At 44.1% G+C, this 16,615-nt stretch overlaps 1 protein-coding gene across 8 annotated transcripts in view; it reads right to left on the minus strand.

The window, feature by feature from the left end:
• LOC121538349 (extracellular sulfatase Sulf-2) overlaps window positions 1–16,615 on the minus strand; it is a 169,975-nt gene that overhangs the window by 40,889 nt on the left and 112,471 nt on the right. For 4 of the 8 annotated variants that reach the window (XM_041846261.2, XM_041846259.2, XM_041846260.2 and 1 more), the window contains exons 1-2: window positions 6,510–6,800; window positions 2,661–2,910 (exon numbers count right to left, since the gene is read on the minus strand). In XM_041846261.2, coding sequence (XP_041702195.1) covers window positions 2,661–2,832 — 172 coding nt within the window. In that variant the 5' untranslated portion in view covers window positions 2,833–2,910; window positions 6,510–6,800. Of the gene's footprint in view, window positions 1–2,660; window positions 2,911–6,509; window positions 6,801–6,986; window positions 7,008–16,615 lie in introns of those variants that run through there. The other 4 variants (XM_041846254.2, XM_041846256.2, XM_041846257.2 and 1 more) reach the window with 2 other exon arrangements.

Below are 16,615 nucleotides of genomic sequence, written 5' to 3' on the forward strand. Positions count from 1 at the left end.
GGAGAGGCAGGAGAGAAGAGGAGAGGCAGGAGAGGCAGGAGAGGAGAGGCAGGAGAGAAGAGGAGAGGCAGGAGAGGAGAGGCAGAAGAGGAGTGGCTTCATTAACAGGGGATGAATGGGGTCTTGCTGGCTTCACTAAGAGGGAATGGATGGGGGGCTGGCTGGCTGGCAGAGAGGAGATGCTGAGAGCAACAGGATCCCAGTGAGGATTGACCTGTGAGTTTGGCAGGGAGTCAGCTGACCTCTTTTGTAATCATTGAGTGACACGACAAAGGGGATTTCAATTAATCCTGGCTTTTCTTAATGAACAGTAATAAGATGATCCTCATCCTATTTAAACCTATAGTATGAATGAATCCTCCATATGTGGCTGAGTTTCATGGGCTTTGTGGGTAATGTGTACAGCCAATCCAGTCACAAAGCTTCAGGAACAGACACACACACACAACCCCTCACATATAGAGAGAGGAGGGGCCAGGAAGGGAAGGGTGAAGTGTACAGACAGAGGAAGTCCTGAGCTACTTGACCTTTTCACAGACAATCACCAGGCCTTTAACAACCAGACACAAAGGTTAAAACACAGAGCTGGCCATTCAGAGAAATGTTAGCACGATGTCCTACAGAGGTTCAGATAGGGAGGGGAAAGTTCTCTGCTTTTAACATGGGAGATTTTTCACAGATAACAGGGCTGTGTGAGTTTCATTCCAAACAGTATTTTGTGATAAGCTACATCAGATACCCATAAGCTTGTACATTTGAAATAAGTAATATGTTGATCGCCCATTGGATCCATTGGAGAGCCGCCTAAATGAGACTGTACAATAGGTAACCATCCCAAAATCTGGAGTCTTCAGGGGCCATTTTCTTTCAGGAAGATCCTCTCTTTTTCCACAGGCTTAATGTAATTGTAAATTGCTGTGAAAATGACTTTGACAAGGTGTTCTTGAATCTGCTTTAATCTCTGCCTCTCCATGGCTATTGAGCTGCGTCAGTCATATCTCTGTGCCAAATGAATGGGAGCCACAATGACAGGATGGATACAGCTGATTGAACTGCATTCATGTCTGATAGGCTGCCTTTCATACTGCAACAACGTGAAAGGAAAAGGGAGAAGGGACTGAAAAAACAGAGGAGGGAGAGAGGTAAACTACTCTAACTAAAGCTTTTTCCTCAATCTGGGCGGAACGGGACGTGTCCATTTTCAGGCACTCGAGGATGCAGTGTGGAAAGAGGAGAGTGGTTAATGTTTAGGGAACAGCTGCCTAGTCATAAATGGAGTGCTCTGAAGTGGGTCCCGTTGACGGACGAGTAGCCACCTGCGAGTCATTACATCACGGTAGAGCCACATTCTCTTCTAGTCCAATCAGTGGCTGAGGACTCTGTTTGATGCAGAGTTAACTGCCCAGTAGAAAGCGTGCATTTCAACCATTTAACGCCGGGTGGGTCATTGGCCCACAGCAGAGAGGGTCATTGGCAGAGAGCAGTGGTGGTTTCTCCCTGGTCTGGCTGTCATTTCAGGTGATGACAGATAATTGGGTATAAGTGTCCTGTATGGAGTAGAGGCTTTTTTCTAATTTCTTTAGAAAATTACTCCCAAGGATTTGAGCTAAAACCCCACTGGTTTCCATTTGGAATTAGTCTCTTTTCATTCTGTAACAATTAAATTCCTTACATTATTCTGGTTGCGGTCAGTTAATCTAGTGAGGCTCAGGGGATGAAATCCTCTAAGTTATGAAGTGAGCTGGTGTGAAGCTCTGTCGTTTTTACTCCGTCTCTCCCAGCGCAGTGAAAATGACTGTGGCGGAAAAGTGTTTTATAACCCCCTCTCTCCTACCACTCTCCTCCCATCACGATGCTAGCCCACCACTGAACACAGCAGACATAGAGAGGAGTCTTGGGTGTGCGTGCCGAGCCCTCGTCGTACGGGAAGTGATGCATCGTGGGTATAATGGTTGCTGACGTGCCAAAGGGTTCCTCTCAATGAGAGGGCGTCACACAGCGTCTGGCTTTCCTTTGATAATAACAGCTGCGTAAGAGACTGACAATTTCTCTGTTTGTCTGTCTGAGAGAGTCTAGAAAGATGAGCGTGACAGAGAAAGAAAGAGTCAAGCTCAGCAGCACTCTCTTTCCCCTCCCCAGATTTTTTTTCTTCCATATTTCATTGAGATCTGTGTGTCTGAGTATGTATTGCTATATCCCGGTAACACAAAGACTTGTGTGTCCGGCATCAGTTAGCATAGACAAGGAGGTTCCGTCTCACAGACTGTCTGCTAATCGTCTGATTTTGTTTGTTACTCAAAACCCTCCAGCAGTGTGGCATCTCTTCCTGTGGTCATTTAAAATGGGTAGCTATAAACAACAATCATTACAATGAGACAGTTATTACAAAGAGTGTAGTAGGCCTGGAGGAAGGTTGCATTTTTTAAAAGTTGTATGTTGACAGTCTTCATGGTTTATTGGTGTATATGTGGTCAGATAGTAGATGCCTTATGATCACAATGTTGAAATAGCAGACAACATCTACTGTATAGAGAGGAGGATAGGATGGATGTAAAGCAGGCCTCTCCAACCCTGTTCCTGCAGAGCTCCAACTCGAAATTCTACAGGATGGTAGCTCTCCAGGAACAGGGTTGGAAAGCCGTATGTGAAGCCAGACTCACCGAGCTCCATGTCCTGGTCATCAGTGAGAATGAGGATGATGTTGGGCCTGATGTTGCGGCGGTCCCTCTGGAAGCGGGCCTTGAGGCGCTGGCTGGACAGGAAGATGGAGGCCTGGGCCAGAGACACGACCCCCAGGAGCAGGAGGAGGTAACGGGTCCCCCGCCCCGCCATGGTGACCTCTGACCTCTAACCCTGCTACTGCTACTGCTGCTGGATCACTCTGCTACAGCCGCTGCTAGGACACAGCTCCTGGAGACACAACAGGAGGACATAGGTTAGACTACAGGAACACAGGAACAGTTCACTGGAGATGCAGGTGATCATACCTAAAGCCAAATGACGCTAGTTCAATGGACGACCCATTGGGAGTGAAAACATAGCTCCTGGAGACACAAGAGGAAAGGTCAGACTAACGGAACAAGGGAAACCTTTCTAAAGATAGATGATCACATGGAAACCCACATTTTTGGATAACACATTGAAAGAGATAACCTTTTTGCTTAAGTTTTTGAGTCTCACTTGAGACTGTTAATGTTCATCAGACAGTGACAGAGAGGAAGCTGTAAGCTCTCGACAACGGCAAAGGACCACAGCCCTAAAGGAGCATCACTGCACCAATGAGAGCTGGGCTGATGTACTAGTTCAGTGTTAAGTATAGGAGGGCAGCTAGGGAGACCTGCCTGGAGACTGCCACCATCTGCCCCTCAGCGTGTCACCACGGCAACCCTGGTTGTCACCGGAGCAGTAATGAATCCCCTCTGGGGGTGCGGTCCCTGGGATCTGTGTGTCTCCATGTGTGTCTCTGTATGTGTGAATGTTGCTGCCATTAGATTCATCCCACATCACATCCCCGCATGTGGAGGGAGACGCTACAACACCAGCAGCAGTGTCCACTCACACCTCACATGGAGAACAGAACAGGTTACAGAATCATAATGAAATGCAGAGACATCTTTTTCCCTCTGTACTCCCCATCCTCCCACAGTATCCCTGTCTCAATACTGAACAGACAAGGCTCTCAATACAAGCTCTTCTATGATGATAGTTAAATTCCAAACAACTACTATACATTTTGACATTTGACATCCAAATAAACAAACCATTGCCTCATACCTAATTGAGATTATGAATTTAAAGCATAGAACGCTGAACCATTTAAACGTAGTTATTGGTAATCTGTACAGTATTCTAAATCAGGTCGTAACTCTGAACCGTTCTGCCTCACAGAAGTGACTGGAGAGAGAACAGATTAGTCACACTGTTACAGTGTATTAATTACCAGCCTCCTAACTGAAATATTATACAGCCGGTTGGCCAGTAAAGCATGCTCTCACACACAAACATCCACCTCCACATCCACATACTCAGTCACATTCACAGCTGAAAATGTATTTTCAAATGTATTTTCATGAAGATTCAAATAAGATAAATACCTACACATTAAAATGGATGATAAAAAGATGTAAGAATTATGAAGCAATAACTTTGAGCAATTAAATGTAGTATATAAAAAATGTATTGCATTTAATCTAGGATGTATTACCCAAATTATTTAGTCAATTCACAATATGACGGTGCAAGCGTCAAAATAATTGTGCTTGATCTGGTTTTAAAGGATAATTAGGTTTGAATGCTTTTTATTTATTTTGAACACCATAATGGACTATAGCTGTTCTCTCACTTCCGTCAACTAATTTAAATCCCTACTTTCAATTGCAAAGCATGGGGATGTCATTTACTTAACTCTTGTTTTTGTACAACAGTCTTAAGTAGCGAAGCCCCCTTCCTGCTCTTTGATTTCTGGGTAATCTGCATAGAGTGCTGGGCGCACCCTGTAGAGAACCATTACAAAAGACACAGTGAGGAATAAAGGACAGAAACAGCAGCCAGATATGGCACGCACTCACACAAGCACGCACATACACACACAAACGCACGAACACACTCTCACAAAAGACACACAGCTTGCAGCGGTGGAAAAACCCTCACCGCCACACTATTCACACAGAGCATACTGAGATTACACGCACCCCCCACCTCGTGTCTCTCTCACACACACACACACACACACACACACACACACACACACACACACACACACACACACACACACACACACACACACACACACACACACACAGACACACACACACACACACCCCATGTATGAGATTTCCCATTTTTATATATTGTATGTGTACGGGACAAATATAAATCTGTCTGCACTAATCCTGTCCGCTGTTATGTCACCAGACATATGTCATGTTATTCTGAAATAATATGAACATTTATATTTCTAATAACTCTTGTTTCTATTCTGACACTGACACAATGAAGAGCTTTTCTTTTGCCTTTATCTGTGTTAAATCACCAGATTTGATTATTAATTTGTTGTATATGGAGAGCAAGCCTCCCAGACCATTGTGTGAATGAGCGGGCTAGATTTGAATGGACAGAAAAAACAACCGCAAAATGACCAAAGTGGAGAATAAATGTGTACACTGAGCACATGATGTCAAGAGACAAAATCATCTCTAGTAGATTACCCTCAGTTTCCAAAAATTCTGAGTAGATTTGAATTCGAAAAAGGGCTCTCTGACATTTTATCACGCACGATCACAAAGATCTGGGATCTACTATTACACCCGTGCTTCCGTTCCGTTCTATCTCTGACTTTCAATATACTGCACACTACCTATTTACACATATTTCAATATAAAACACTGCATGGTAAGCAACATAATAACATTCAAAAAAGAGAATTGTGTGTAAGTACAGTATAGTGTAACAGAGTAACATCAGACAAAGGGACCACCAGAGACAAACGAGAGATTTGAGTGCTTCATATTGTATTTGTGATGCACACGGCATCACCCAGGTCTCTGAGACAGAGTCATGATGTTGGTGGATCGAGAGACAGCGAGAGAAAGCGCGCGCGAGAGAGAGAGAGAGAGAGAGAGAGGGGTAAGGGGAGCCAGGCATCCTCTCCCAGTAGCACATCTCTTAGCTGGGGCAGAAAGGACGGACTGACTGCTACAATGTTCTCCACCACTGGAGGGGCTTCGGCCCCTTCCCTCATCCCAAACACACAGCTTCACTCTCTCCCCCTCAGCCAGCTACACCGTGGGCTCCAGCAGTCCTCCTGCAGATTTCACGCCAGGGCAGCTTTTGTCCCAAACACAGAGCCGAGGCAGCCCTGGGGCACAGAGAGCCTGTACAGCCCACTCCATGACACAGAACCATAGAATTACATCTTACAGTGCATACCAGAAACTAGACAACCTCTGAGGAGAGTCTGACAACTTGTGACAGAGCACTTCTATTACAAGCCTTCAATTCATGGGTCTAGATTTATACTCCACATATAGATATATATATATAGACCACCACAAGTTTCATGGGAGACGCAACTCCCTACAGACAGCCACTACCACACAGCGCTGTATATCTCAAAGCCACTATTCTCCAGCGGGAATCACAGCGGCCAGACATGCTTTATACCCACCCAACTTCAGATGGAGCACATCATGTACAAGACTGGAAGCCGTAACTCCAAATAAAGCAGCAACAGGGAGCCTTTACTTCAAGCCTTAAAATCATCACTGCTCTGTGGTGGATAGGAACAGATCCTAGATTCAAGTTCCTCTGACTACACAGGACAGTGAGTAGAAGCTACAAAGCGGGCGAAAGCAGATTAAAACTTCAATCTCTGACAGATACCTATAAATGGCCTGACTGTACGGTAGGGAAGAATATAGAGGATCATCACTCCATCCCTACAGACAGTGCTCTCACTACCGCTAACCCAGCCAGTCCTGCTCCAGCTCCTTCTCACATCGCAGCCCTACCTCATTGCAGTGATGCCAGGGCTCGGACTGCACAGCACCGTCTGGGATCTGATGACAAACAAAAATCCTCCACTCACAACTAAGGTTGCATGGCAGTGTAATCCCTGATGGCAGCACTACTGAACCGTGTCTCTCTGTCTCCGTGACCCTGGCTTTATTTATCTCCCTCTCTCTCTTTCTGCTGCTCTCTCCCCCGGCCCGTCTCACTATCGGCACTCCTTTCTGCTCTTGCGTTCTCTCTCTTGCTCTGCTGAGCTCTCCCTCTTTCACTGTGCGCTCTCTCCCTCTCTCGCTCTCGCTGCGCTCGCTTTCCCCCCACTCTCTCCCTGTGCACTCGCTCTCACTCTCTCTGCGCTGCCTCCCCTCTCCCTCTCTCCCTCTTCACCCTCCCTCTCCTCCACAGCTGCGTTCTCTCCACTTTAATTCCCCCTCTTCTCTTCCCAGGCATCTAATATCGCAGGATTGATGTGCTCTAACCTTAGGGTCTGCTGTTTTCAATTTAGCACCCACGCCTCTCCCTGTGCCGTCCTCTCTCCAAGGGGCTCTGGTCTGGGGATACGGCTAGGGATACTGTTTCCATAAAGGGTTAACAGCTAGAGAGACAGAGCGCCTCACAGCACTAACACACCAGAGACACAGAGCACCGACCCCATCTGGGCACTACAGAGACCACAGGCTACAGCATGAATTCAGAACCATGGACTCATACAAGGATCTCTTCGTTTATATTTCACTCTCTCTCTTTGTCTTTCTAAGAAGCCACGTTCTCTCCTGTATTGTGTGCTATTACTGAGCACACAGGGAATGTATGATTTATGGTTTTGAGATCAAATGAAACATTTATTTAATTATGTGATGGGATCGAACACAACTACAACTTTTATAGCCATCATCCTTTGAGGTTTTGTGTTGTGGCTGACATTACAAAGAATTCCGTTAGATAGGTCATAATTCTTTTTGGGACCACTTTGATGGATTCACTAACATTACGGGGATGAACAGAATATCTAGAGTAATCAAACATAAGTATTCACCATGTAAAGAACGTATTCAATGGTGGGGCTACTTTTCTTGTCTATCTCTCTTCATTCTAATCGTAAAAGTTTCAGCCCCATAATAATATAGAATGATATATACAGTACCAGTCAAAGGTTTGGACACACCTACTCATTCAAGGGGTTTTCTTTATTTTTACTATTTTCTACATTCAAAAAAATTGTGAAGACTACTATGAAATAACACATATGGAATCATGTAGTAACCAAAAAAGTGTTAAACAAATCAAAATATATTTTATATTTTAGGTTCTTCAAAGTACCCACCCTTTGCCTTGATGACGGCTTTGCACACTTGGCATTCTCTCAACCAGCTTCATGAGGTAGTCACCTGGAATGCATTTCAATTAACAGGTGTGCCTTGTTAAAAGGAAATTTGTGGAATTTCTTTCCTTCTTAATGAGTTTGAGCCAATCAGTTGTGTTGTGACAAGGTGTGTGTGTGTGTGTGTGTGTGTGTGTGGGGGTATACAAAAGATAGCCCAATTTGGTAGCCAAATAAGAGCTCAAATAAGCAAAGAGAAACGACAGTCCATCATTACTTTACGGAAAATGTCAAGAACTTTGAAAGTTTCTTCAAGTGCAGTCGCAAAAACCATCAAGCGCTATGATGAAATTAACTCTCATGAGGACCGCCACAACAAAGGAAGACCCATAGTTACCTCTGCTGCAGAGGATACGTTCATTATAGTTGCCAGCCTCATAAATTGCAGCACCAAATTAATGCTTCACAGAGTTCAAGTAACAGACACATCTCAAGATCAACTGTGCGGAGGAGACTGCGTGAATCAGGCCTTCATGGTCGAATTGCTGCAAAGAAACCACTACTAAAGGACACCAAGAAACACGAGCAATGGACAATACAACGGTGGAAATCTGTCCTTGGTCTGATGAGAACAAATTGGAGATTTTTTGGTTCCAACCGTGGTGTCTTTGTGAGACGCAGAGTAGGTGAACGGATGATCTCCGCATGTGTGGTTCCCACCGTGAAGCTTGGAGGAGGAGGTGTGATGGTGTGGGGGTGCTTTGCTGGTGACACTGTCTGTGATTTATTTAGAATTCAAGGCACACTTAACCAGCATGGCTACCACAGCGTTCTGCATCGATACGCCATCCCATCTGGTTTGCGCTTAGTGGGACTATCATTTGTTTTTCAACAGGACAATGACCCAACACACCTCCAGGCTGTGTAAGGGCTATTTGACCAATAATGAGAGTGATGGAGTGCTGCATCAGATGACCTGGCCTCCACAATCACCCGACCTCAACCCAATTGAGATGGTTTGGGATGAGTTGGACCGCAGAGTGAAGGAAAAGCAGCCAACAAGTGCTCAGCATATGTGGGAACTCCTTCAAGACTGTTGGAAAAGCATTCCAGGTGAAGCTGGTTGAGAGAATGCCAAGAGTGTGCAAAGCTGTCATCAAGGCAAAGGGTGGCTACTTTGAAGAACCTAAAATATAAAATACATTTTGATTTGTTTAACACTTTTTTGGTTACTACATGATTCCATACGTGTTATTTCATAGCTTTGATGTATTCACTATCATTCTACAATGTAGAAAATAGTAAAAATAAAGAAAAACCCTTGAATGAGTAGGTGTGTCCACACTTTTGACTGGTACTGTATATATATATATATATATATATAATATAATATAGATGGGAATACTATGATGCACTGTAGAAGAAGGGGCAGTTTGGTAGAATGAGTAGGAGAGGACAAAATGAACAGTGAAAATTAGTTCCTCCCATACAGATAGTGACAGAGCGATCCAATAACAAGTAATTTAACACACCAATCACCCGTACAGATAAAGACAAAGCAGGCAATTAACAAGGCCAGTGAAAAGGCATCCAATACAAAAACAGGAGGCGAACAAGCAAACTTCTACAAGCAATAGTACAGTCTACCACAACATGAGGGATGGAATCACTGAGCTGGCAAATTCCCAACAGTTTAAAAAAGAGCCTGTCTCCGAAAGGAGAGAAAACAAAAGGAAATGTGTCAAATTGACTGCCCTATCTTTTTAATTAACTTTGTCCATTTGCTCTCCTTATCGCAGTACATTAACAACTGCCAGCCAGAAAGTGTAGCAGTAAGTGAAATGTGTGTGTGTGCGTGTGTGTTTGTTTGTGTGTGAGATATGGTGAGAGAGAGATGGAGAGAGAGAGAGAGAGGTCCCCTTGGAGTACTCAGAAAACCCACACAATGATAAGGGGAGTGGTGAGAGAGAGAGAGGGAGAGATAACGAGAGAGAGAGAACGAGAGAGAGGGAGAACAAGAGAGAGGGCGATGGGGTTAGTCTACAGATTCCAGGAGTCCTGGCTGGTCCAGTCAATAGGAAGACAAATGGGCCTGGACGTCCATGCCAATAGATTAACATGTAAATCACAAATTATTGTGATTGTGTAGCTGAGGCTGGGCTGTGGCTGAGATTAATGCAGGGGGAACTGAGTGTTTAAATGATGGATGGGGGCACCGGTGTGACTCAGGCTCTTGGGCCCCTCGCTGAAGAGTGGGGAGTTAATGAACCCATGGTGGGCCAATGGGCGGCCTGAGCTCAGGAGCCAATTTGTTTGATTGATAAAGTGCCATTTTTTTCTCAAAACAAAAAATCTTCCCTGGAATGGCACAAGTCATTTCCCAGGCATGGAGTTTCTTTCCCCCCCGAGGTGGTTATGTGTTACTGCTACTGCTGCCTACCACTGATGGGACAGAGACACCGGTCCTGCAGGGATGGCAGTCACATGTCTCACTCATGTGTATCTCAACATGCTAGATATGACTACTAACATACGCATGTGCACGTCAGAGACGTGGTGATAAAGACATAGGAGAGCCCTAATCTTGAAAAGGATATTGATGCTTTATCACACTAGTCTAATGGACTTCCCCACAGTGTGTATTAAATCCCATGACAGAGGACCATTATGGGGGCATAGATAGGCCTACTGCTTTATCAAGTCATCCAGTGTGTATTTCTGACCCTATATCACCAGGATGTTCTATTATTCCTTCTCTCTGCCCCTCACCCATCCTCTTAACACACTGCGTACAGAGTATACAACACCACTGTGGTGCAGATCCTGCCAAAACATGCTCACTACAGCAAAGCACTATCACTCATGCAAATGAGTACTGAATAAGGCTACCTCCTGGGGAATATACTGTAATATAGGGTTTGATACACTGTTAGCCTGGTATGACTGTGAAGTAGTAGTAGTCTTGGTCCTGATTGGATAGCTCAGCGTGTCAGCTCTTTTCTATCATTGCTTCTGGTTTTATTGGTCGCCGTGAAGAAGGAGGAGGAGGAGGAGGGGTGAAGTGGGCAGAGCATTTGAAGAGATAAGGAAAGCATAAACTAGTAGGTGAATAGTATAAAGTTAAAAGATAGTAAGAGGGATATATAAAAGGGTTTGAGTAGTATAGTTCTCTCTCTCCCGGCCCCTGAGTGTGACAGACATGCCCATCACTTGTAGCACATATTTGCATGAATCCAGATAGACAGGCGATAGTAATGACAGTTAATCTCCTTCATTAGTGTCAGTGTGTCTGTCACAGTGTAATTGCATGGCTGGTAATTACATCTCGTGTAGAGAGATTACATGCTCCTTGGTCATAGTGTATAAATCTCTGCATGGCATCTTTATCAGTTGATGAGCTGTCCAATCCAGGGTTGTGTTGATGTAATTGATGGTGTAGTGAAGGGCGGTAAAGCCAAACTCTAACTAATTGTCCTTTAACAACCTTTGAACAGTATTATTCATCAGTATATATTAGCATCTAATTAGAAGAGAAGATAAGACATTTCTATTGTCACTGGGGACTAGTTTGTTAGCGATAAACATCTTTCTGCCATGTTAATGTTTCTTTGTTAGCTAATTGTTCGGTTTCAATCCCTCCACGGTGTTTCTAGACAAGAGATAAGGCAGTTTTCAGACCCAGAATGCAAATAAGAACAACTTAAGCAGAGTTGGTTGAGCTCATAGGTCAAAGTCTCCGTGACCCCTGTCCAACACTGCATATTTAACTCTAAAGAATTCATTACCAGTTCATCTGCATCTTTGGGTGTTTTCGAGGTGCCCTCTATAATGTGTGGGAGCTAGTTTGCCTCGCCCAAGGCTCCTTGCCTCGCCTCAGTGTGAACACATAAGCGAGGATATAGTGCGAGGGCCTGTCAAGGATTAAGCACTAAGCTTGATCCCTGTGGTAATGATTTGTAATGGCAGATATTGAGCAATAAGCCTGCACAGCTATAGCAGTTACAGACAGGGAGCATTACTCCACCATGTCATCTCTGCTAGCTGACAAAATGTGTCTGTAGCTATCGCTCTGCGCCAAATCAGCTTATGGGGGCCACAATGTCACCCTTATTATGGATTCAGGAAATCTCCGAATACCACAAAATAATTTATCCACAAGAAAGAAAACACAAGTCAGCTCTCTAATAACAAGCCTGCAAATCTGCATAGCGCTGCCAGAATACCTTATCTTAATAGCTCATCAACGTTTTGTTCGAGATTTCCAGCATTTTGTACTCTCCCCTCCTCCTCCCTCACTGTTTCTTTCTGCAATAGATAAAACACTTCTTCTGGGGGAGTGAATAGGTGACCCATGCCTGGATCTTGAATTGCTGGCCACCTGCCAGCACACACAATTAATTTGCTCATTAATGAAACGTGTAATTGTGAGAATGATTGCTTGAACAACATCACCTTTGGCACACGAGGTACAAAGCGGTGAGAAATACAGATTATTCTGGCAGTCTTTCTCCACGTCATTCCTCAGAACAAACTTAACAAACAAATATAACTCAAACTGTTTCTCAATTTAATGAGTCTTTTCATCCAGGAGAAACGGTTATTTCCCTCTTTTGTTCGGAGCAGGAATATATATATACAATAACGGTCTAAAGTTTTAGAACACCTACTCATTCAAGGGCTTTTCTTAATTTTTTACTATTTTCTATATAATAGCGAAGACATCAAAACTATGAAATAATACATATGGAGTCATATAGTAACCAAAAAAGTGTTAAACAAATTAAAATATATTTTATATTTCAGATCCTTCAAATAGCCACCCTTTGCCTTGATGACAGCTTTGCACAGTCTTGACATTCTCTCAACAAGCTTCATGAGGTAGTCACCTGGAACGCATTTCAATTAACAGGTGTGCTTTCTTAAAAGTTAATTTGTGGAATTTCTTTCCTTCTTAATGTGTTTGAGCCAATCAGTTGTTTTGTGACAAGGGGGGTATACAAAATATAAGCCAATTTGGTAAAAGACCAAGTCCATATTATGGCATGAACAGCTCAAATAAACAAAGAGAAACGACAGTCCATCATTACTTTAAGACATGAAGGTCAGTCAATATGGAACATTTCAAGAACTTGCTCTCATGAGGACCGCCACAGGAATGGAAGACCCAGAGTTACCTCTAATTCAGAGAATAAGTTCATTTGAGTTACCAGCCTCAGAAATTGCAGCCCAAATAAATGCTTCACTGAGTTCAAGTAACAGACACATCTCAACATCAACTGTTCAGAGGGGACTGTGTGAATAAGGCCTTCAAAGAAACCACTACTAAAGGACACCAATAATAAGAAGAGACCTGCTTGGGCCAAGAAACACGAGCAATGGACATTAGACGGGTGGAGATTTGTCCTTTGGTCTAGAGTCCAAATTTGAGATTTTTGGTTCAAACCGCCGTGTCTTTGTGAGACGTGGTGTGGGTGAACGGATGATCTCCGCATGTGTAGTTCCCACCATAAAGCATGGAGGAGGAGGTGTGATGGTGTGGGGGTGCTTTGCTGGTGACACTGTCAGTGATTTATTTAGAATTCAAGGCACACTTAACCAGCATGGCTACCACAGCATTCTACAGCGATACGCCATCCCATCTGGTTACGGCTTAGTGGGACTATCATTTGTTTTTCTACAGGACAATGACCCAACACTCCTCCAGGCTGTGTAAGGGCTATTTTACCAAGGAGGAGAGTGATGGAGTGCTGCATCAGATGACCTGGCCTCCACAATCCCCCGACCTCAACCCAATTGAGATGGTTTGGGATGAGTCGGACGGCAGAGTGAAGGAAAAGCAGCCAACAAGTGCTCAGCATATGTGGGAACTCCTTCAAGACTGTTGGAAAAGCATTCCAGGTGAAGCTGGTTGAGAGAATGCCAAGAGTGTGCAAAGCTGTCATCAAGGCAAAGGTTGGCTATTTGAAGAATCTCAAATATAAAATATATTTTGATTTGTTTAACACTTTTTTGGTTACTACATGATTCCATATGTGTTATTTCATAGTGTTGATGTCTTCACTATTATTCTACAATGTAGATAATAGTGAAAAAATAAAGAAAAACCCTTGAATGAGTAGGTGTTCTAAAACTTTTGACCGGTAGTGTATATAAGGATAGTTCTGTAGAAGCAGCTGCCAAATACCACTGCTTGGCCTTCTGTGCTCCTCGAAGTTCTGAGAAAGGCAGTGGGTGGATGAGTGATTCTTCCCCTTTGCTTCTGAATCTGAGCAGATTCCTGGAAATAGCATCAACCATCAACTGCACTAGGTAACTCCAGGGACAGTAGGTAGCAGCTGTGTTCCTTTAATATGGTGAAGGATAGCATGTGTACAGTTTTACTGAACCTCTTCCTCCTCAATCAACCTCTTCCTCCTCAATCTTCCTCTTCCTCCTCCATCTTCTCCTGCCATTCCAGTGTAAAGGGAGCACAACGCCATCTCTGGCTCAGAGCCTGTACACTTGTCTGATGCCCCAGCCTCAACGCTGCGTGATCATCATATGATGCTTCACTGAACGGAAAGTTTCGGCGAGAGGGTTTTTGTTAATTAGGTGAATAGAGTCTTTAGCAAACACATAAAGGAGAGCAGAGGAGAGCACTCTTACATCAACCTGTCGATAGATATATTAAGTATCTTTACCCTATAGGTGAATGTTTCTGGAGTTGAAGCTCATCGCATGTAAGAATATTAAAATAAAAGTAATCTCTGGCAAGCAGGAGGATTCAGAAACGCACAATCACCCACCCACACACACACACACACACCCACCCACCCAGACATTCATGTGCTAATATTTGAATTTGGGCCCTATGGGAGGCCACTTTGCTTTCATATTAATCTTCTGCCTCTCCAACCCTCAGCAGCACTGTCTCATCTCCACATAGAGAATATTAATGGGATAGACTAGAGAGGAGGAAGTGAGAGAGAGAGAGAAAGAGAGAGAGAGAGAGAGAGAGAGACTGTGAAGGGAGAATACAGGTTTTCTTCATGTACTGGGGAGCTGAACGTACTCATTGCATTTAACATTTAAAAAATGTCCATTATGCAAGAGAAAGATATTGGGATGGAGAGAACGGGAGGAGGGGCTGCTGCCTTTTTGACAAACCTCCAGTAGATCTAAGGGCTGTCCAGATTCCTTGGGGGAGTGGTGTGTGAAAAATAGACGAGACGCAAATGTAATCAGGCGACAGACACCAAGCTAATGTGACTGACGCGAACATGCCTGGCCATTCATCTGTTTTCCTGCCACCGCTGAATTCTTGCAGCAATATCGTTTTATTATTTATATATTTTCCAAATGTCTGAAACCATTAGCTGTGCCTGGGGTTCTTCTGGGTAGACGTTGCTTCCACTTTGGCATTCTGCATACATTTCCAGTGGGAATATGTAAACTCGCTTGGGTTCCTTTCAAATTACCAACAAAAAAAGGCATTCAAATTCAAATCGAGTCATGACAAGCCGCTTTGCTTAACAATTCTGTTTTTTGGGTTGCTGGTAGGACAGGAGGGGGTCTGGGGGATAAATAATGAAAAAATAGTGAGGGTGAGAGTGAGGGTTGGACGTGCCACCTGCTAGTGTGCAGTGTGCAGGATCATCTATTCAGCTTCACTCTGGCAGCATGGCCTCAACCCCCCTCTACGACCATGCAGTTTGTGCTCATGTAAACATACATCAAATCATCTATATCCTGTTAACAGACATGTCAGATGTATATAATCTCAGTGCCCTGAGGGAAAACAGTTATGGTGATTAACATATCTATTCAAATGGTGCTCAGATCTATCAACCCTTCTTATTGAAAGACTGACTTTGTCATGGCAACTATTATTATGTTCATTATGGGATAGACACTCATTCTCTAGGACGGATACAACACAAATTGAGCCAGATACAGTTGTTCATAACCAGCGCAGTAGGGGACCTATTGTATTGTGGTGTGTGTGTGTGTGTGTGTGTGTGTGTGTATACCATGCATGTGTGAGTGATGTGTTACCAAGCAAGATAGGTATGCTTTCCATCCACATTATTTCCAATGAAATCAACTGTGAGTTGATGTGTTCCCATTCTGTCTATGTACAGAATAGCATAATTCCTGAGTGGTTAGAAACACAGTGCAGTAGAGGGACGGAGGATGGACAGTTGGAGGTCAAGCTCTGGCAACGTCTGTGGTTATTTTCTGCAGTCCAAGCCAACCACATCCTATGTTCCATACCCAGTACTCTAGATCTTTCACCCAGTTGGCTGTGCTCAGTGAGAAACAGTTGGAAACAGAGACATTCCCAGTGGGTGACACCCCCCACTGACACTGTCCACCTGGCTCACCTACTCCCTGGCTGTCTCGCCCTCTCTGTTTCTCACTCTGTTGCACTCTCTCTCTAGCTAGGGAACACTGGACCTCTCACACAGATCTCATTAGTGCTAAAAGTTGGACCAAGAGACTCCCCAGGGAGGCACACGCACACACACACGCCTCAGTGCAAGCCAGAACAATGTCATAGGCTAATATGGTCAAGCCTCAAACAGGCAGGTATAACCTGGGCACTGATTGAGCCCTTACTACACTTGATAGGAAAAAAACTACTCATTGTCCCTTTCTAGTGGTCTACCCTCACTGTGTTTCTCCACCACTGGCTCTCTGATCATGTGGTGAGTCAGTTTCCTGTAAAGCTTCCAGAGATGGACCAGTCATCCCAGATGATCATCACTCATAGCAACACCATAGCAATACCACATCCCTACGGTTACG

The sequence above is a fragment of the Coregonus clupeaformis genome, chromosome 24 (assembly GCF_020615455.1).
Source record: "Coregonus clupeaformis isolate EN_2021a chromosome 24, ASM2061545v1, whole genome shotgun sequence".
Classification (NCBI taxonomy): Eukaryota; Metazoa; Chordata; class Actinopteri; order Salmoniformes; family Salmonidae; genus Coregonus; species Coregonus clupeaformis.